This window comes from Cryptomeria japonica, chromosome 4 (genome assembly GCF_030272615.1).
Source record: "Cryptomeria japonica chromosome 4, Sugi_1.0, whole genome shotgun sequence".
NCBI lineage: Eukaryota > Viridiplantae > Streptophyta > Pinopsida > Cupressales > Cupressaceae > Cryptomeria > Cryptomeria japonica.
Window position 1 is genome coordinate 127,027,019 of NC_081408.1, and position 23,695 is coordinate 127,050,713.

A 23,695-nucleotide genomic window follows, 5' to 3' on the forward strand; every position below is an offset into this window, starting at 1 on the left:
CTACTCATAATTTCATGCTAGGTTTAGGAATCATTTTGACATATGTGCAATTTCATGCTAGGTTTAGGAATCATTTTGACATATGTGCCTAAACATATGTGAATGTTCTTATCTCATGCTTTTATTGAGGAAGTAGGTCAAATCCTTAAGTTCCTAGACATGTGAACAGCCAATTATGCCAGGATTCTAGCACCCGGCACTAGTGTCCCACTCAATTGGTACTAGATTTCAATGTTAAAAGGTCTATTTTGTGTCCTTAACAAACATAAAAAATTTGTCAACCTAAACCTAAATGGCCATTATGAAAAGGTTCAATTTCATATAAATGTAACTTCCTCCCTCATTTGTAAAGCCTATCTAATGAATCTAAAGAACTATTTTGATGATCAATAAAGGTAAGAAATCTAAGGCAATTATAAAGAGATCAAATATGAAGCATACTATGATCTATCATCAAGAATTTTTTTTTATTTATTATTATTATGTTGAGTACTCAAACATTTACCCATTCCATTCCTGATCTTGATTCCTATATGCATATCTTGAGGACACTAGCACCCAATGTTATATGAACGTACCTAATCATCTCTAGATTTTGGCACTAGGTTCTTCTCTATGTCCCTTTTCTCAAATTTTTCTTTTTCTTTTACCTTTTTTTCTCATTCTATTAAAATTATCCAATTCAATTATCATTGGCATAGTTTATTGCATACACTCAAAAAAATTCCATCACATAAACACAAATATAGATTGTGAATACATGATATAATGGCTCTTCCTTGAGGACAATAGTCAAGCCTGTTCATATTTCTCTAATGTTGTATGAAAATGGATTAACCTAGGTTTGGTTATTCTCATTTCTCTTCTCCCACACACAAGTATTTTCATGTTGTAGGAAAGAGGTAAATGAAAATGAATGTTTAGTAATCTTATTTTTTTGAAGATAATGCATAGTTGGTCTCTCTCGTTTGTGGATTTCTTTCCTACAAGGTTTCTCCACATAAATCGTGTGTTATGTGTTGCTCTTATTTTTCTTAATTTGTACCTCTTTTCTTCTATCTTATGTTGAGGTTATTCACCATTTATCATTGTTATAATTTCACATAAAGTAGTGTTGTTAAGCCTGATATTTTGGTTGATTTTTAACATAACAAGAAAGATGGATCTAATTATGGTAATTTCATATTAGCGCAACTTAGTTTTAGATTTTTTATATAAATTTTAATTTTTCATATTGTAGTAGTCCAAGGCTTATATGTCATCCATTGAATTCATATCTTCATTATATGTATAGAGATTTAATTTACCAACCTTTGATATTAGAGCCTGTATATTTTTTAACATTTCTTACTATTGGACTATTATTTTGTTACAATCTATTTTAGAAGAATGGGTGGAAATAAATAGACACATCTTACAGGTTCTAAAATAAGGGAAGATAGTTTCATTATGAAAGTAGGATCAATAATTAAATAAGTGGTTCTTGCTAGATTGGTAGTTGATGCAATTAAGAAAACAAAATTTACACACTAGGAAAGTGATATTTCTAGAGTGAATATAGGTCTATTAGGGGTAGGATTTTAAGGGAATATTCATCCATACATCAACAAAAATTAAAGAAAGACACCAAAAATGAGATGTAGTACAAGATCTTTTACTAGGATTAAAAATTTGCAAGGTGGATATAATTAATGAAATATAGATTAAAGGAGATACTATGTAAATTATTAATGTAGCAAGAAGGGTGGGCTCCTTGAGTGAAAAATAAATAAAATAACATTTTATAAGAGGCATAGTTGCCTTTTGATTCAATAGTCAATTATAAGTAGGTTTAAAGTTCAACGATGAAGAAGACTTTCTAATTTATTCATAAATCACCAAGGTGGCATTAAATTACGCAGCAAAGCCAAATCCTGGAGCTGTTTTGGTTCAACATTTAACTCATAAGCTATAATGGAGTTTATTTTTATATTCATTCATATAAATATCAATTCAAGTATCATATTGTAAATATTATGTGATAATACTAAATTGACAATCAAGATTCAAATATCACATTAGAAATAAATCTACAACCATTATACATGAGTAATTATTATTTTGATGGTTAATTATCTAACACAAAAAAATAATCTCATATTTTTAGAAAGGGGCAAGAGATGAGATCAACAGTTTGTTTTATTTTGTAAACCAAAATCTTCGAATGGTATCTATTGCATCCCAAATTATCTAATCCAGTATCCATAGATATGCATGTCAAACTCATAGTAGAAAAGAGATTTTTAGCCTTCATTGGGAAGTAATGGACCATAGATTGAAGAAAATTCTAAAATTGAAGGTTGAGATGATTTTTCTAGTATTTAGTTGGTTTTAGGAAAGTTTTTCCTTATAATAAACCATATGTATATACTGGTTGAATACATATTTAACTACAATATTTATGGGAGTATTTGTAGATATAGGAGAAGAGAAGGAAATGGTTCACATTTTGATAGAAGATTTTTTCAAAAGAAATGTTTTGGGAGAATTAAAAAAATTATTTTTCAGTGTGGGTCCTAGGTGTGGTCTTCTTTTGCCAAATTAACACCTGATGATCAAAGATGGCATGTCATAATGAGGTCTTGTCTTCCATTTCTTCATAGCGGCAAGGCTTAGTCTAAGACACTTCACAAGAAAAGGGTGAAAAAAGTAGTGAAGTTGCTAAATGTAGTTCTAGATTTAAATACTTTAGGTATGGTTGATTGGGGCTTAGCTTTGGCCAAATAAGCAAATTGATGGTTGCCCTTCCTAATCATAATCAAATTCCATATAATCATGACAATACCCTTCTTTTACTTTTAATTATAATTTTTTTTTTATTACTCAATAACAAATTGATTAAATGATAGAAACCAAAAAAAATCAATATCATATATATATATATATATATATATATATATAGCTTTCTAACTATTTACTTCATCCTGATGATGGATCATCTGAAACGTTGATGATGAATATTATGAAATGTAGAAATTAGATGAATTCAATATCATATAATTTGACTGCTTTGATTTATATTTTCCAATTTATTAAATTAACATAAACAAGTACAAACTAAATCTAATATAAAATTTTGGAACCAGCCTGTATATATATTTATTTCTTTAGCCATAAACATCAGATACATCCAAAACCCGAAATGATCGCGTCGGCAATGATACCAACGACATCTTTCAAGGGACGAGCCAGCTGTAAATAGCACGAAATTTTCGGTTTCCTCATATTAAAAATTCAGATCTACAGAATAAAAAATTATTTGTACAATTGTTTATATATTAACGATTAAATAATGTTTGGAAAAAAACGTTCAATATGATATTTAAAATAGAAAATGAAATCTGAGTTATCACATCTGATTTATATGATTTGTAAAAATGTCTAATTATTTTTATTTTTTAAATGTCTGTTTGCTGGTTTATCCTTGTCTGTGAAAGAAAGCTTGATGAGATATAAAAAGAAATAATTGTTTTATATGGCTAATGGATATGCTTTAAAATTTAATTTTATTGTGTTTATTAATTTTATTTTGATCGACTTCATTAGTTTGGATGTCTTCCTTCTTTTTAATTTATAGTGAATTTCATTATTTTTATCTTTGAGAAAATGAGTTAAGCTATAGGTTCAAATCATTCTTATAATTTAATATATTTGTATAAATTTAGTTGTGGGTATACACAATTCAATTTGTTACGATAAATTAGACAAGTAGAATAAGACCACAAACTAGTTTCTAAAATTGAAGATAATTATAAATTACAGAGATTCTCTAAGTTTAATTTGTGAAATATATTGATATTTTATGAAATACAACAATAACTAAGTGAAATGAGTATTTTTATATGAATTTCAATATTTTGTCACTTTTGTTTCCACTAATGTTAATATCACAATTTACAAAATATTTTAAAGCTATTTTCTTGTGACGAAAAACCTTTTAACATTTTAATATCGTAACTTGATTTAAAATCACTTAACTTCATTAATAGACTAAAAATATTATAACATTGTATAATACTCATAACTTAGTAATTAAAATATTAGTATTACAAAATGATTGCAAGCCATTCATGTAATATTATTTACATGTCAAAATTCGTCAATAAGATATAGGTGTCAATAATTAGCTTATGAGACTATTTTATGTACATGTGAAGTTCATGGGATTGATGTGCACAAATTCACTTGTACCATCCACATGTTAATTTACTAGATTAAATTGTTGGATAAACTTTCCAAATAACGTCACAAATTAGCTTCTAAAAATTGAAGATAATTATTATAAATTAGAGGGATTCCATTTCATTAGAAATATATAAGATTGATTTAACTTGTGGAAAATGTAGATGTGTGATGAGACAAAATTCTATTTCATTAGAAATGTATAAGATTGGTCTAACTTGTGGGAAATATAGATGTGTGATGAGACAAAATAATAGTTAAATAACATAAACTTAGTATTTTAATTTTATTTCTATTATTAATAACATCTACATGTACAAAATATTTTTAAATTATTTATTTTGATGTAGAATTGACTTTTTTAAATATAATATATATATAAGAGGAGTTCCATTCCTTTAGAAATATATAAGCTTGATTTAACTTGTGAAAAACATAGATATGTAATGAGACAAAACAATAGCTAAATAATGTAAAAAATATATTTTAATTTTATTTCTATTAATAAATAACATCACTATTCACAAAATATATTTTTATATTTTATTTTAATGTGGAATTGATTTTATATAATATAATATATAACCTCATTTAAAATCACTCAATTTCATTAATAAAAAAATAAACCATTTTTAAGATTTAATAATAATATTTCTTCATTAAAATGTATAATCTAATCCAAAAGTTTAAGATTATAAATTATGGATTGTGGAAATCTGATATCATTAATTCATTATAATGTGCAAAAGAAAGTACAAAATATTTTTAAATTATTTGTTTTGATGTGAAAATTATTTATTATAATTTAATATATAAATAAGAGGGATTCCATTTCTTTAGAAATATATAAGCTTGACTTAACTTGTGAAAAATGTAGATGTCTCATGAGACAAAATAATAGTTAAATAATGTAAAGCTAGTATCTTAATTTTATTTTCATTAACAATAACAATCCCTATTTATAAAATATTTTTAAATTATTTATTATGATGTCGAATTAATTTTTTACAATATAACATATAAATAAGAGTGATTCCATTCCTTTAGAAATATATAAGCTGATTTAGCTTGTGAAAAACGTAGATATGTGATAAGACAAAACAATAACTAAATAATGCAGAATTAATATTTTAATTTTATTTTCATTAATAAATATTATCATAATTTACAAAATAAATTTTAAATTATTTATTTTGATATAAAATTGATTTTAGATCATTTAAATATAACATCATTTAAAATCACTCAACTTCATTAGTATTATTTTTAACATTTTATAATAATATTATCTCACCATTTTTCAAAGATTCCATTCAAAACATGCTCTCAACATAAAACACGCCATACGGGCTATTTATTTACATGGAGCCTAAGAATTCGTTTAAACCGTGCTCTTACCCTAAATCACAGCATACTGCCTATTCATATGGAGTCCACTCCCAACGTTGCACTCTATAAAATACAGTGCATACTCCACTGGAAAACCAAACCAAACAAAGATAGCCTTGTTTGCAGCTGATATGGATTCTCCACTGCTTTCTTGGTATCCTCTGCTCCTTCCCACTGTTGGTTCACTCTTATTAGTCTTCCTCGTATGGAGAAGGGAGAGTACAAGGGCAAGGCCTTCTCTTCCCCCCGGACCTCCTGCTTGGCCTATTGTGGGAAACATCTTCCAGCTGGGGAAAAGGCCACATGAATCTCTGCATGCCCTTTCTCTGCAATACGGCCCACTCATGACTCTCCATCTCGGCATGAAAACTACAGTGGTAGTCTCCTCTCCTGCTATGGCAAAAGAAGTCCTCAAAACGCATGACAATGTCCTTGCTGGGCGGATGGTGATAGAAGCATTCAAAACCCTTTCCCACGACAAGTCCTCGCTAGTGTTTGGCGAATACGGGCCTTACTGGCGCCATCTCCGACGTATTGCAACTGTTGAGCTTTTCAGCCCCAAAAGGCTAGACGCTCTGCAACACCTCAGAAGAGACCAAATATTCGGCATGATTCGACTCATTTTCGAGGAGAAGGGAAACGTTGTGGATATCGGGAAGACGGCGTTCTGCACGACTCTGAATGTGTTGGGCAACATGTTCTTCAGCACAAGCGTTTTCGATCCGCGCAATCCATCTTCTTCTGCGGGCATCAAAGATACCGTCTCGGATATGATGGAGGTCTCTGGAAAGCTCAATTTGGTAGACTGTTTTCCTTTTCTCCGGTTCCTCGATCCCCAGGGCGTGTCCCGTGATATGACCACGCATTTGAAGGCCATGTATGACTTCTGCGATATGTTCATACAGAGGAGGCTAAGCGCTAAACGTGACAACTCCGAGAAGGACTTTCTGGATGTTCTACTGGATTTCAGAACTGAAGATTTCACTATCGTTGGTATTCGAGCCTTCATATCTGTGAGTACTCAAAATTTACAAAATAAAGGTTTATCAATCTATGCTTTTTTGCACAATCTCTAAATGTGCTCTCTTGTTTCAGGAACTATTTGTAGCGGGTACTGAGTCGAGCACTATATCAATAGAATGGGCAATGGCAGAACTCATTCGCAATCCACAGAAATTAAAAAGGCTCCGACAAGAACTGGATGAAGTGGTTGGTTGCAACCGGAAAGTGGAAGAATCTGACATAGATCGTCTGCCTTATCTCCATGCAGCTGTGAAGGAAATACTCCGATTGTACCCGTCCGGTCCTCTGCTGGTTCCCCACAAAGCCGAAAGCTCCTGTGAGATTGGGGGATTTGTGATACCCAAACATAGCCAGGTGATGGTGAACGCTTGGGCTATTGGGAGGGACCCTTCTGTCTGGAAGAATGCTTCGGAATTTATGCCAGAGAGATTTTTGGAGGTGGAGAATAGCAAGATAGAATACGGGGGACAAAACTTTGAGCTAATTCCATTCGGAGCTGGGAGAAGAATCTGTCCTGGGCTTCCACTGGCAAGCCGCATAGTTCATTTCACTGTGGCTTCTTTACTTCACTCGTTTGAATGGATACTTCCCGATGGAATCAAGTGTGAAGATTTGGACATGAGCGACGAGTGTGGACTTTCTTTAAAGAAGGCTGCAAAGTTGAATGCAATACCCAAGCCACGTCTCCCACATCATATATACTAGTTCTCCTCACATCTCCCACATCATATATACTAGTTATCCTCACATCATGTATTGCATCTTATCATTGAAGTGTAGGTTATGTACTTCTTGCTATGCATTAAGGCATTATTAGTTCCTGCCTTAGGTATATGGTACTATCTATTCTATTTAGTTTGATATTATCAACTACTTAATATTAAATAAAAATATTTTTATTAAAAGTTTTTAGTTTTTTAATATATTCATAATAAATTATTTTGATTTAACATAGTATATTTTTAGGGAGGTGTAATGAATATGTTGATCATAGATTACAATTTTAAGTAATATATTAAAAGTTATAAATGAAATGACTCAATACAATATATAATAAAAACACGTGTAATTCATATTGCATATGGTTAATATATTTAATGTTATTTCATGATCACTTCTTATGAACTTGGCATCATTGTTATCTTCTATTGTTTACATTGAAATCATTGAATCTATCTACTCTTTTAATTTTTTTCAATCTATGAGTGTTATTTAAATTCAAATTTGAACATTTAAGTGCACTTTAATTAATAGTGTAGACCTATGCTCTCTATTGAACAACCTTTAGGTCATGATCTTCTTCATTTGATCCTACTTTGTTTGCAGTCTCCCTTTTTATTTTATCACATTCTTTGGTTCTAAAGTATTGGTGTTGCTTGTCTCTCTTCAATGATTCACAACTTTAGAAGCCTTTCATTTTTTATGGAGTTCAAATTAATTTACCAAGGCATCCAATCTCTATATGTCCTTTGATGGTCTTCCAAATCAATGGACCATGAATGGTTTGAGGATTTGTCCAAGTGACTATTCATGATATTGCATCATTGGTTGATATTGTTAGGTTAGTAGATTGAAATCCCCACTCCTTATCAAGGCATGTGCAAATGAATATCTTACAAAATCATTAATCTTCAAGTGATACACATGGTAGTGTCTCACATTTTATTATTCTTGTTAGTTTAACTAGTTTATGATAATACACTACCGATCATGTAAATAGGTTGGTGTTTGTAGTGGTTTCTTATAGCCTTTGAAGAGTATTTAATAATAAAGTGTGATGATCTCATACCAACTACTTGCAAAGCTCTATGAAGGTCAATATAGAAGCCATTTCTTTGCTATACCATTAGCTAGTTTTAAACCATCAATAGCAATGGTGTCATCTTTTGATAGGGATATCATTATAGTTCATGAATCCTTAATTACTATTGCTAAGTGTGGGACTCATTTATTTAGCTACTAAATCCTACAAGGGGGCCTTCTAAAGCATAAAAATATAGTTGTCATTAAGTTGATGGAAGTGAGGAATAGTGCCTATTTTGAATTCAATAAGATTATGAGTTCTAGCTCCTAGAAAGGCCTTTCAAGCATCCATAAGTTCCCAAGCAACTTTTTTTGTAGGATTTATCCATTCCCTATTTTCCATCTTGTTAAAGCACTTTTATATGACTAATATTGACCTAATATCCACAATTGATGAATGATTAATCTAAGAAATAAGTGTGTGTGTGTGTGTGTGTGTGTGTGTGTGTGTGTGTGTGTGTAATGGAATGGTTCTTAGATACAATTAGTAGAAGAAAAATATATATTTTTAGGCTTTCAAACTAACATGTGATGTTTCTCTAATTCAGTATATTAAACTCTTTATAACCTTGCCAATAAGCCCCTCACACTTGTAATAAGAGAAAAATTATATATTTATAAATCTCTCTCATTGCTGAGCCTATTTTGCATTAAATTCTTCTGTAATGTTATTTTCTAGTTGCACAAAAACATTGATTTTTTTCATTGTGATTCTTAAATTGTACATTTTTTCAATTTAAAAATAGTTACACATGATCATATGCCCCTTTCTCATGGAACTATTCTCTTTGAGATAATAAGGTTTATTCAAATTATGGTACTAATAACTCTCTTGGTGAATCACCTAATAGTTTTGTTTTATGTTCAAGAAATATTTTTCCCTTTTCCTTTCATACATCTAAAATTCTATTAAAAACCATACGAAGACAAAGATTCTAATATTTCATGGGTCATTTTGCCAGTAAAGTCCCATATTTGTATGATTTACCATGTTGGTACAGGTGTGCATGATGGTGTAAAGTTGAATAATAGTATTTTATGCATGCTAAATGGGGCCCAAGCAAACCAATCACAATCTCTATGTGATTCTTGAATATTTAAAAAACCAATAATAAATATTGAGAAAATTTCATACACATTTTGGGTTGAAATGATCATATGCTTTGAATTGTACATTGTAATTAGACAAATAAATGAATATTTCATTTCCATGCTTGATTTTACTAGGATTTCTCAACAAAAATTCTCATCTGAAGGACCAAGGCAAAAACCATACTAATTTTTTTTTTAAACTTAGATTAACATATCATCTCACAAAGGAACCCCCCTTGACATTGGCTGGCCAAAGCTAAATTTCGACAGGTCTTCCCTTGATAACCCGGTTTGGGTGAGAGGGGGTGGTGTGATCAAAGACTCGCGTGAAAAATTAATCCTTGCCTATGTGGAAAAATTTGGTGTCCAAACCTCTAGTGTGGCTAAAGTGGCTGTAGTGTTTCATGGATTACTTGTTCTATGGGAGAAGGATCTAAGATGAACCATTGTGGAAGTTGACTCTCGCAATGCTATTATGATGCTTACTGAGGTGGCTAAACTAGATTGGAAGACTAACTCTCTCATTGCCAAGTGTTGTGCTCACCTTCCTACTCTCGATGATGCTAGCTCCTGCCACGTGGGCATGAGGGAAACTATGTGGCAGACAAGCTAGTAAGATTCACCATGATGGATAGGGACACCTTGAAAAATGTTTAGAAGACTGAAGTTGATTGAAATTGATTGAAATTGACACAAAATCCAATTAAATTTGAAAATTAGGGTTTTAGGACGTAACCACTTAATTTTTGAAATTTTGAATTTTGAAAAAGGAGGGAAATTAAAATTTTGAATTTTAGGAAAGAGGATAAGTTTGAAAATAGTCACAAATCTAAAAATTAAATGGAAATTCAATTTTTTGTACAATTTCAAGATGATTTTTGAAAATTAGGGTTTTGACAATTAACCTCTTAGTTTATTGAATTTGATTTGCAAATTGAACAAGACAATGAAGAAATTGAATTTGACAAACAAAGCAATTTTTAGATCTAAGACAATAGCAACAATTTTTAGAAAACACAAGTTCAATTTCAATTTTAAAAACTAGAGTTTTTATTGAATTAACCACTAAGTTTGCAGAAAAATTAAACTTGTAAATGAAAAAAAGCAATGATTTTCAGAATAAAGCATGTAAGACGTTGAGTTCACCAAAATGGAATGTGGGGAAAAGTGAATGATGGAGAGATCAAGAGGAAAGCTTTTCTTCCCTCCAAGGAGAGATGAAAGTTTCACTGCGGATTTCCCTTCAATCACCTCACACACATTACACTTAAAAGAGGGGGGGAACTCACTAGATCCAATCTCTAGGGAGAGAGATTGAATACTAAATGAATTGATAATGAGGTAGAAATGACAAGCTATCCCCTCTTTTAGAATGGAAAATGATTGAATTATGTGTTTTGATACCAAGTGTAAAAGTAGTAAAGATTTGATTATAACTTGAAATAGAAGGATGGGATGAAGCTGTGTACCTTGATCTGGCTATAATATGTCAAGATGAAGCTTCCCTGCAAATTTGAGGAAAATTTGTTGAGACCGTGTTGAAAGTGCACATAGTCCTCCAAAAAATCCGTGAAACAAAAAGGGTTTTTCCGCCTCTGTAAATGGAATTCAAATCTACAAATACAGTTGCGCACCTACAACCTACACATAGAAAAGAGAGGAAAAGGGGTTGGGATTGGGGGTTTGCCTTCAGGTCAAACCCCAGTTTTGGAATTAACCAAATGATGAAAGAAAGTACTTGCAAGTAAATGTAAATGAAATATTGAAATGTAATTCACTTCAAGGGGGGTTGTGATAGAAATGTAGGTAGATTTTCTTGTATGGAATTGAATGTTGAAAGGGATCTCCTCTTGAATGCTTGAATACTTGACTTGAATACAACACCTATCCTTGAAGGGAGACTTGAGAACGCTCAATGCTTGAATGCTTTAATGTGTGATCTTATGTATTCAAACTTATGCCAATTTTCACCTTCTCCCACTTATGCAAATGAGAGGGAAAATACGACATATATATTCGACAATTAGGGTTAACAGACTGATTTTTCGTCATAGGCCGACACAGGGGAAGTTCTCCCGCTTTAAGTACAAATTTCAATGCATAGTTTGAAAGAAGATGCCCCAAGATAGGTAAAGGATAGGGGCACCATGCTCTTGTCCTAGGGGGACAGGGGTTCCATGCCCCTATCCTGCCCTTGTCTTAGAACAAGAAGCAAGTTTAGGAAGTGCAGAGTGCGGAAAAAGTGCAGTTTTGGGGATTCAAAAAGTCTCGGGTCTCCGATCATGCTTGGGGATTTGATTCACCAATGTGAAGACCCTAACATGGTCAAAAATTGCAAGGGTCGCAATTTTATGACACTACAATTTCAAAGAAAGTGCATATTCAGAACCTAAAGTAGAATGATCCAGTAGATAAGTTTAATCCAACTATTGTTGTTGTTGGTGAAGAAGTTCAAGAACCTAAGAATCAGAATATTTAGAAGACTCTGAAGTATGTGAGATTAAATCACTTAGAAAATCAGATTATTAGTGACAAAAATAAAGGTGTGATGACTAGGAGACGGATTGATATTGAAGAGATATGTTTGACTTCCGAGATTGAACCTAAAGATGTTTTTGAAGCTTGTAAAGATGAGAATTAGATAAAATCAATGGAAGAATAGTTTAATTAGATTGAGGAGACCAACACATGGGAGCTTGTTCCGAAACCAAAAGACAAGAATGTGATTGGTACAAAATAGGTGTTCAAAAATAAATTGAATGAAGCCAGTGAAGTGGTTAGAAACAAAACAATATTTGTATGTAAAGGATGCTCACAAATGGAGGAATCGATTATGAGGAGAATTTTTCTTTGGTATCTAGAATTGAAGTTGTTAGATTACTTCTTACATATGATGCTTATAAGAATTTCAAGGTATATCAAATGGATGTGAAGTCAGATGGATGTGAAGTCAACCTTTTTGAATGATGATTTGGAAGAGGAAGTCTACATTGAGCAATCGGATGGATTTTCATTATCAAATGAAGAAGACATGGTATGGACTTAAACAAGCCCCTAGAGCTTGGTATGCTAGATTGGATAGGTATTTGATGAAGTTGGGATTTTGTAAAGGTATTGTTGATAGTAATTTATACTTTAAGCTTGATAATGATAACATTTTGATTGTTGAAGTTTTTGTTGATGGTATTATTTTGTTAGAAGATGATGATTTGAGTATGAAGTTTGCTGATGATATGCAAAAAGAGTTTGAGATGTCTATGATAGGTGAGATGAAATTCTTCTTAGGATTGCATATTACACAGACTGGTAAAGGAATTTTCATTTCTCAATCTAAGTATGTGAACAAATTGTTGAAGAAGTTTGGGTTAGATGACTCTAAATCTATTGGAACACCTATGGTGACTAGATGCAAGTTGTCTAAGCATGATGAATCTCCGAAAGTTAATTAGACCTTGTATAGATCTATGGTTGGTGGATTGCTATATTTGACTCAAACTAGACCAAATATTATGCATGCTTTGTCTTTTTGCAATAATTTAGGTTGATCCTAAAGAAAGTTATGTGACTATTGTGAAGAGGATTTTCATAAAATTGAAGGGGATAGTTGACTATAGTTTGTGATATCCAAAGAATGATTATTTCATGTTATGTGCTTATATTGATGTTGATTGGGTAGGTGTTGTCAATGACCGAAAGAGAACTACCGGTGGAGAATTCTTTTGGGGAAATAAGTTGGTTTCTTTGGAAAGTAAGAAGCAATATGTTATTTCTCTATCTAATGCAGAAGTTGAATACATTGTTGTTGCTAGCAACTATACTTAGGTAGTTTAGATGAAGCAGAAGTTGAAGGACATTAGAATCGTTTATGATAAGCCTAATGTTATATATTGTGATAATTCAAGTGCTATTACTATTTCCAAGAATTCGGTATGGAGTTCTAAAACAAATCATATATCAATTAAGTATTACTTCTTGAGGGAGAAAGTCAATGAGGAAGAAGTCAAGTTGGAATATGTATCTACAAAGGATTATATTGCAGATATTTTTACTAAGCCTTTACCTGTAGATACATTTTTATATCTAAGAAATAAGTTAGGGGTCTAAACCCCTCCTATTGAGAACTAGATGCATTGAGATGCATCAATTCAGTGGAATTCGTAGTCTTCCAGATTGATGAGTTGGTGTTGTTTCTTTGGGGAGTAGTCAGTGTGTGGTTCAAAGGTTTATTTTTGTGGGAGAGATTATCTAGTAAAGGGGAGAGAATAATGATTTGTATATGTATTTGACATTGTTGTCAAAGGGGGAGAGAAGCATGTGAAAAACTGCCTTATCTTTCAGGCTTTGTGTGCATGATCTCAGGGGGAGATTGTTGGGGTTGATTTATTTCTTTGTATTGATTTTTTTTCACATTCACATGTTTTCATCAATTCCAAAGGGTGAGATTGTTGGATATTGTTGTTGCTGGGATATGTTGTTGTCATTGATGTCAACATATTCTTGTATTCATGTGTTTCGATATTGCAAAAGAGTTGGTTTGGCCGGTATGTTGCAAATGCCCTTGTGCGGATTTGTAATTTCAGTAATGAAGTATCTCTAGTTGATTTTGTGTTGGTTTAATGATGCTATGTGATGATTTGATCAAGTTATGGATTCCAATATGAGGATTAGTTTTTCAATGTTTCAATTTTGTAGTGTTCTGGTATTTGATCTGTTGTACTCCAGAATGATTATATCTTGAGTTGTATATTTGGGATAGTGTTTGTGATGTTCATGTGTATCTTCAATTCAGATGGTTCATGATTTTGTGCTCCATGAGTTATCTTTCTAATCCCAATTGCTGCTACTGATTGTTCTTGAGTATCAGTGTGTTGATCGATGAAGATTTGATTAAGTGGTGTCTGTGTATCTAGTATGGATGGTTATAACTTGTTTTTTGGTGCTTCCTAATCATGTCCTATTTATTTTGTTGGTCTTCATTGATCATTGTGTGTGTTATTGGAGATCTTATTGGTCCAATGATGTTCTTCATGTTATGTGACATTTTTAGTGGTGTAGCATGTTACGAATGATGGTGGTGAGATTTCTGGTGGTATTATAGTTTTGAGGATTTGATTTAGGTCCATGCTATGTCATCATGACATTGTATTGATCCAGTGGTTGATCTATGTATCATGTGATGTAATTTTGTAATTAGGTCTTGAGGGTTGAGTCAACCTTGTAGTCAAGGTTGATGATTTATATAAATAGGTGTTATATTCATATAATTTGGATATGGATGTTGTGTCTACATTATTAGACAGTTTTGTATGTGTAAACAAGTGAATTCATCTTTTAGTGAGAAGTGTAGAGCAGAGAGTGTTGCAGGGCAAACAAATGTGCTTAACCGAAACTGTCATGAGGCATTTAGAGATGTTATTCTTCCAATTCATGTAATCTAGATAGTTGTCTGATCTTTGTAAGGCAATGAACCTTCCTCAGGGTTGTAGCTCTTCTTGTTTTTGAGTAGTGAGCTCTAGGAAGTATGTCTGAATGCATGTGCATTCGCCATTGTAATATATTCACATACTACTGCGGAGTATCATCTTATTGTGGGTAGATTCCCACCATGGTTTTTCCCTTAATCGGGTTTTCCACATCAAAATATTGGTGTTATCTGTTGTTGTTATTTTTTTTTATCTTTATTCTTGTTGGAATTGATTAGATAGGAAGTTGTACTTAATTTGTTTGACCTGGTGAAAATGTATTCACACCCCCCCCCCAATTTAGTTTTCCTTCATTGTTGTTTCCAATAGAACCTTTATCATAGAACTACTTGTGCACCTATTTCATGCTTAATTCATCCTATTTTGGGTGGACAAGGGCACTTGGGGTGTCATTTTTCTTGACACGGGTGTTTTGGGCACCCTTATCCCTCCAATTTAGGCACAAATTTGAATATGTTGGTGCTTAATTCCTTCCAACTGGTTCTCGATCTTGATTTCTCAATATGTCTATTGGAGGTTGGCCTAATTTACAAAATACCTTGAGAACCCTATATGAGAGCATTCTCTCAATTCATTTTTACATCCACAATCATCTATCTTTGAGTATCAAAAACATCCACCCACAAACATCAAGGCAAAATTTCATCCCACTGTATCCTTTAAGAATTCTTTAGATCTAATTATTATGGAGCACCAAGTTGCAACAATCTTCATGCAGGCATGTTTTCATGGTTGATTTATTTATTTCTTGTCATGTTTTATTATTGTATCAACACTTTTGATCACAATCAAACAACATTTCATCATCAACTTCAGCAAGCTTGAGGTATAATATTCAGCATTTTACTTCATATCTTTCCTTTCAATTTCAATTCAATTATAGGGTTAATTCCAAACCCAGAGTTTGACCTAGGCAACCCCCTCTCAGCAACACCATTTTTTTCATTTGCATGTGTAGATGAAAGGATCCGAAGACAAAAGATACAAAATCAAAAAGAGCAATCTAAGACACATAGAACCAACTTTTGCAAACTTAGAAATTGGAGGAAAAGGACACCCTAAGCGACATTGTCCAACACTTTTTAGATGAAACTTCAAGAAAACACTTAGAGCCACATCTCAATCCTGAATCGACATTTGTTGTTCACATCTAAGCTCCTAGACAAGGGTTCCCTGAGCACGATTGTCCAACACTTTCAAGTCCAGATTTTAGACACAAGTTCCTCTTTGCTTCCTATTTTCATATCTATACATCGTGTCTGCATATCTAATCTAAAACTACCTATTCATGTTGATTCTTGTCAATTTCACATCTTTAGTCCTACATCCTGCATTCAATTTACATCTTTATATAGTTCATTTTCAACTCAAACAAAAAAGGAAATAGAATTCAATCAATATTTAGCTCTTTTCAAATATTTGGAATTGAATCTATTGAGTTTATATCTCTTTAATATAATTATCAACTGGAAGTAGGTTAATTCCTTGTTTGCATAGCTAAACTAGTGAATACCTATTTTCAACCATTACACATGTATGCTCTCTTGTTGTACCTTAGTATGATCTTGATGTTCAAAATTGGTTAGTGCCTCATGATAGTCCCTATTTTTTAGGCCTAGATAAACCATTATTAGTGGGATCAAAGTGTGTAAACACCCACTTAAATAACTTGGGATTTTATTGTGTATATTTTATCTCCCTATCATGTGAAACTAGTGTATTTATTCCAATAAAATCTAAAAAGAAGTCAAAAATTTAAATTGCAATTAAAAAATAAAATAAAAAATGAAAGCCCAAAACTAAGGTCTTCTAAATGATTTTCATGTTACTTACCAATAGATTACAAGAAAATTGAAAGATTGAATTCTTCCTAGAAAATTTCTTTTCTCCTAAAAAATTTATGCATCAATTTTTCTTACCAATTTAGAAAAACCTCCCATCCAATTCCACATGAAACCAAGTTATAGATAGTGATAGTAATAATGATAGCTCCCTAGTCAAAGCAAGTTTTCCCATGACTATAATATTTTTTCTAATTATAATTAGAAATTTATTTTAATTTTATTAATTGTGACCAAAATAGAGATGAAGTGATTAGAATCCATATAAAATTATGAATCAAATTTCTTACTAGTTATAACCTCAATAACATCATTCAACCAAATACCAACCAAACCAAACTCCCACCAACATATATGTCATCCAAACTCGTATCGACCCAAGTAATGTTAATCTAAAAGTTTCTAACTTGACCACAAACAAAAAACACAATATTATCCTCAACACCATGACAAAACAAGAACATATTTAGTCATATTTGTGTGGCTTCCTATTGAGATGAATAATTAGAATTCTAAAAAAAAATCATTGAAATACAAACCATTGAATTGAATCTTGATTAGTGTAACAATGGGTATTACATACTCTATCATATTCAATTAACAGTACCCGTTACAATGTACTTGCACTTCAAGCTCCCTCAACGCAGGCATGTTTCGAGGCCCATTCGAATTTGACTCATAATAAAAAATTATCGACCAAGCAGAACCCTCTATAAATTCTCGATGGCCCACATTTGATGGAAGGTCAAAGAGGAATATGGAATTAAATTATCGTTTCTTTGCAGTACTGTGTCATGTACTGATGCCCCGCAACCATACCAGAAGATAAAGTCAAACATATATTTCTGTTCTACAAAGAAAGTTTTAAATTATGTTGGTAAAATGTTTTTAGTTTATTTATTCTTATAGAATTCTAGAAAATGGAGTCTCGTACTCATATATTTTAAAAATGAATTAGAGGCACCATTCAATGAATCATAAGTCAATCATTTGTTTGTATGATAGATAAAATCGTACGATCCATCATTTATATTTGATGAATGATGAATTTGATTCAAGAACTATATTAATATCATATCTTGATACACTGCCAGAAATACCTATCAATTTTTATGAGCTGAGTTGAAAATTATAATTCTGAGCTGCGTAGATGATTGAAAGTCTAATCGAGAAGAAAATCATTGCAAACAAACAACTCTGAAATCCAAAAAAAATCACAACTCAATTTATTGCATACAAACAACTCTCGAATCCAAAATAAATAGTTTCTATGGGCCATTGTCCTCCTGTGTGTAGATATAATCTGTGTGAGCAGAAAGGGTACGCCGATTTAAACATTCTTCTTCATTCATATCTCCACCATCCTGGCAAACTATATCATCTCTTATACCCTTATCTTCATCTAGCTGTAAAAAGACACCATTCATAAGCATAACGCAGTTGCACAAGAAATAAATAGCAAAGAAAACTTCATGATATTCGTCTTACAGTTTGAATTGTGCTATTTTCTTCTCTGTAGATTGTCTCTAGCATCTTGAGAGAGTTCTCCTTCGCTGTATTTCGAAACAGAGTTAGATGACAATATGTATACAATAAAACATAAGTAGAAATAGAATAGCAAATAGTTTGATACCTGGTGCAGTTGTTGGAAGTGAAAGTGGACGGGCCGCCATGGAAGTAACCATCATAAAAAGTGCCGCACATAACATGAAAAACCAGACCCTCACAAACAATTTAGCCATTTTTGCAGCAGTGATATAAAAAACTGCGCGCAAAACTCGAATAATAGAGTTAAAAGCCCACAATACCATTCATATCCGCTGCAGAATTTGGTTTGTGTTTATATAGAAATGTGGGAAAGAGTCAATGCAAATAATTTAATCTAAAAACAACAAAATTAAATAGAATGCAGCTGCATGTCCCACAGAAGTAATTTAGGTATAGCCTCTATGGCCTGCAATATTTAAAACAGTTGACATGGAGGCCGTTAACTGTCACTTCACTAACTATTCTGAAGGAACGCGTCATATGGGAAAAAAGAATTTTTATATGCTTGCGTAAATGGGAAGCTCTTCATGGTTGTATTGTATTGGCTTTTATGGGAAAAGACAGTCATGTTCAATGATTCCTTCTAAGACTTAAAAAAGCTGCATGCATTTTACGAAGACAGTGTGTGTAAACACTTCAAGACTTCTTTGTTTGTTCATACTAATCCATAGAAAGTCAACCATTATCATTGTTATTAATTTTAATTAAACATCTTCAAAATAACATTCATAAAAGATCTCAGCTTCTATAAATTATTTGCTTTTTGTTTTTCTAATTTATATAATTTTATAATAAATTTAAGTCTTATGACCTTATAAATGGCATTGACTTTATATTACAGCATTTTACACTCATGTAATTCCCTTTAAGGAGTAAGAGAATAATTTTCGTCAAATTATTACAATTAATATCTGAGTTTCAGAGGAAACCACCTCATGAAGGATAAGTAATGTTGAACTTTGATTTTACTTTTTCAGAACTCAAGAAATGTTAGTGTACGGATTGTGCTCATAAATGAAACATATATTTTTTTAATATGATGGTTTTCTGGTTCGGATATACAAATGAATAAAATTATCGAAAGGAAAGTTTTTCTATATAGTTTTTGTTAATATTGTTACTCTAGTCCAAAAGTCATTTAGAAAGTCTTATAAGGTTTTCTAAAGTCATTCTGTTGTTTCTAGATCTTAAAGGAGTCTTATGTCATGTTTTTAAAAGATTATAAGAGTAAAGAAAAGGTCCTAGACACCAAAGAGAAAGGAAAAAGACAAACTTTTAATATTTACTAGGTCCTCATGCCTAGAGAGGGAAAGCTAAGTTTTGTCTCCTTTGCTTGACCCACATTGCACAAACCTTTAGGGTAAATAGTTTTTTGGGTGTTAAAAGAGTTCAAGGAGTTGAAGCACCATGTTGCAAGAAACAAAGAGATTTTTATGTCATGTTGCAAGAGTTTTGAAGAGCCATCTGTTGTACTTGGTTTGGAAGCAATGTCTTGCTACTCTACTTTTCACCCATGTTGCAAGATAAGAGGAAAATATAACATAATGCATGTTAGTGAGAGGTTTACAAGGGGATCACTTACATCTCACCCATGTTGCAAGGACTACTTGATAGCCCTCACATTATGACAAGTATGTTAAATTGATTGTTTAAGGTTTAAACATTTGCAGAGACCTTCAAATAATTGTTTAATGTTTAAGATCGTATTAGTCTTTTGTTTTAAATGTTAAACCCTAAGGTCATCAATGTCTCATCATCTTAGGATATTCATCTATAGTAGTGATGAATAGATTGTCAAACTAATAAGGGTTTTTTAGAAAAGACCAACATTAATCATGCTAAAACACTATCCAAAAGGAATAGCAATAAACAAAAAAGATAAGGCTACAAGTGAACATACGACATTATGAATAGAATAAAATGATGTTAGATGCTATATTTTATATAATCACATTATGACAAGAGAGGATAAACACAAGAGTTGATCCATTAGCTACTTTTTTCATTTGAGGTTGCTTTAGTTACTCTTAGATCTACAAAGAGTATGGAAGCCCGAGCTACTTGTTCTACATACATTCCAAGTTTTTTAATACAATTGTGCATCTAATAAGGGTTTCATATTGCAAGGATTAAGAAAAGGTGAGTATGACACATATAGTTTCCTATGAAGGGAAGGATCAAACCTCAAAGAACATGATAAATGATTTCACACATTCATGAGATTATTAGGTAAATAATTTAGACTTGTTTCACATTGATCATGCATGAAAACAATGAGGAGTTTGTCTATGAAAACCATGATCTGGTAGTTTTTTATTAAGATAAGTGGATAAGGGCCCTTTCTCTTATTCTTCATCTTGATCTTCTTGGAAATAGTCACAACCTACATAATATATTTTTACATAAGAAGTCAATTGATCTTTATCAAGTCTTATATATCACCCTTCAACTTCCTTATTCAATCCATTTTACACTCACAACCTAGGAAATTCTGGGGAGTCTCTAGGTTCTCCACTCTCACACTGAGGTCTTTATCTCCACAACCATCCTCTATCAATCGTAACAATGCTCAGGTTCCTCTACAACTTCCAAATCCTCATCTTCCCATAGTCTTTAAGGCTCAAACCCTCAAGAGAAGCATTTAATTGACTTTCCATTGGGGTGAGAAAGACAAAGAGGACCATTCTAGAACCAAATCAACAAGGTCTTCTTGAGTATCCTTGTTGCTTTCAGATTTAGTCTCATTGAAAGTGGATTCCTCATAATGATCTTCACTTTCTTTTTAGATGGGGCATTCACAATGGCCTCTATGATTTGGTAGTTTTCTATTTACTAAGAAGTTATAATAGTGTTGCAAGGTATAGTGATGACAATTATTCATGATAGTTAGCATGCATGACAATAGATGCAATGTTGAGATGGAAAAAAATTTTGTAACAAAGTATGATAGCCATAGGTTAAATAACTCATAATTGTCATAAGTGAACATGACATGAGGGACAACATGGTGGATAAAGTTTAAAGTAAATGACAAACCAATGCAACAAGGGTGAAATGATAATTCAATGGAAATGTGAAAGTCCTATCAAGATAACATAAAGGAAAGTCATCATGAAGTTCTTACAAATACATAATTTAAAGACCAAAAGTAAATGCAAAAAAATAATTTTCTAAAGTCATGATACTTCACAAAATTAACAATGATAGTATTTAATTAAAGCTATGAGATTTCCACAATCCATATTGTATAATAGTTTGTTTTTCTGGATTCGATTGTGTGTGTTATTTTTCACACACAATCGAATCCAAAAAAACAAACTATTATATTAATGATAGTATTGTTCACTATAAATAAAGATAGTATTAGTCAAGAAAACTATTTTGGAGGCTAAATATCATGCGAAGATGAAATGGTAGCATTACTATTGTATGGCATATATTCCCTCATATTGTTGAAAGGTAAAGTAGGATATGTGAAATGGTTGCTAGGTGAATCTAGAAGTACTAAGAAAGTTTGGTGAACAAATATACTCCAGGAATCACATATAGACTCTAGTTATATATGGATGAGGATATAAAAAAATGCTAGATGTAATAAATAAAAGACAATCAAAAATCATCCTTATGATAGCACATGAAAGACTAGAAAATATAATCTATCAAGAGGACAACTTGCAAGTGAATAAGAGGGTTTTCAACAATGATCCATAGTCAAAAGATAAAGATGAAACCCAATGCTAAAGAATAGGCTGGAGGATAGTTTCAAACACCAAGTTGTTCCCTTATGATAATCATTAATATGAAAATTAATAAAGACAAAGAGATGAGATTGGCATATCCATTTCAAGTAAAATAACCCTTGTCAACTCATACGTGATGGTCCTTTGTGGTCTATTAAAAAAAATTAAAGGAAAATTCATATAAAATTGAAAGGAGAATAAAGAAAAAGGCATTGATGAGTTTTTCCATATAAGTTTAGATAGGTATACCCGTGTATCATTAGCTTTATCATTAGGTTTATTATAGATTCAAGACCTAATTTATCCTTGCAAGCCATGAACATATTTATGCATGATAACAATGGTTCTGAGTGTTACAAGGGCAGATGGAGATGTGCATGATAGTTTTTTGTTGAAGAGGATAGTCAATGACTGTGTCTCTAGGAGCTTGAAAATAGTGACAAGGGTTTGTAATAGACACAAACATGAAACAATGAAAGGAAATTGATAACAATGATCACAAAGTGTAAGATATGTTTAGATAAATTTGTGTTGCTAAAAATAGGAATACAGAGGTATTGATTTTTGAGGAGGAATTAGCAAATCTTGTTGTGACAAATACTGACCAATATGATGGAGAAAGACAATATGACCTATAGATTCCATGAAGGATACTCCATGAAAGGGCACAAACACAAGGTCTATAATAATATTCTAATGATATTGTAGTGATTAAAGAGGGTATTAATGATAAGATAGTCAAATATAGTTTCATGAACACCAACGACCAAAATGTCAAGTGATTACCTTCCTAAATTTAGGCTTGAAGAGCTAATGTGTCCAAGAGAAATATTTTTGTAATGCATCCTTTAGTAGAGTAGGTTTGGTTGTTGAAGTGTATTATATTGAAAAAGAGTAGAAACTTCAATCCTTGATATATAAAAATTTTGAAGATAATTCTAAGGTTTAAACATCAAATATTTATTATATCCTAGTTAACATGCATGCATCTCTACCCCTACAAAATGTTGGGTTGAGGGTTAATAATAATAATTTATCTTGAAATGATGAATTTGGAAAGAAGCAATATAGAGTCTTTATCCTATTAAAAGTTTAAAAGTATGAACATACTAGTAACAATAATACTGATTGAAACAAGGTATCCGAAAAGGATGACAACATAAATAATTCCATATCAATGTTTAATCCAATGAATTTGTGAAAAAAATAGATTTGAAGAAAAGAAGATTCCATAGGGAGCAATTTGATACACCATAATGGGCACATAGAAGGAGCCTTTAAAGTTAACAGTAATAAGAGATCTATTCATAGTCCACAAGGTAGTCTTGAACAATTGAAACAACAAATTCAATAGATGATAGTGCCAAGGCATTGTTAGTATAATGTACCTCTAGTTTGCTCTTGTACATTATTGCTTCCTGCTGTGGGACTTATTGTGTGCCTTTGATAGTGCCAATTTTAATTTAGATGTAATCATGTTGTGGTGCTTTGATCTTAATCTGAATTCCTTATTTGATTTCAGTGTATAGCCTTGAGTTCCTATCTTATGTATTGT

General features: G+C 32.0%; 1 protein-coding gene across 1 annotated transcript; it reads left to right on the forward strand.

The window, feature by feature from the left end:
• The first annotated feature begins 5,735 nt into the window (after positions 1-5,735).
• On the forward strand, positions 5,736-7,338 carry LOC131074152 (cytochrome P450 76T24-like). The gene is made up of 2 exons (XM_059218651.1): positions 5,736-6,623; positions 6,706-7,338. Exons 1-2 carry the CDS (start codon positions 5,742-5,744, stop codon positions 7,336-7,338), a joined length of 1,515 nt encoding a protein of 504 aa, XP_059074634.1. The 5' UTR covers positions 5,736-5,741.
• The last annotated feature ends 16,357 nt before the right edge of the window (positions 7,339-23,695 follow it).

Bases quoted from the DNA above. Each gene is read 5' to 3' on its own strand.
- LOC131074152 (XM_059218651.1), top strand. From the start codon at position 5,742: ATGGATTCTCCACTGCTTTCTTGGTATCCTCTGCTCCTTCCCACTGTT. The intron at 6,624-6,705 runs GTGAGTACTCAA...CTCTTGTTTCAG, and splicing joins GTATTCGAGCCTTCATATCT to GAACTATTTGTAGCGGGTAC.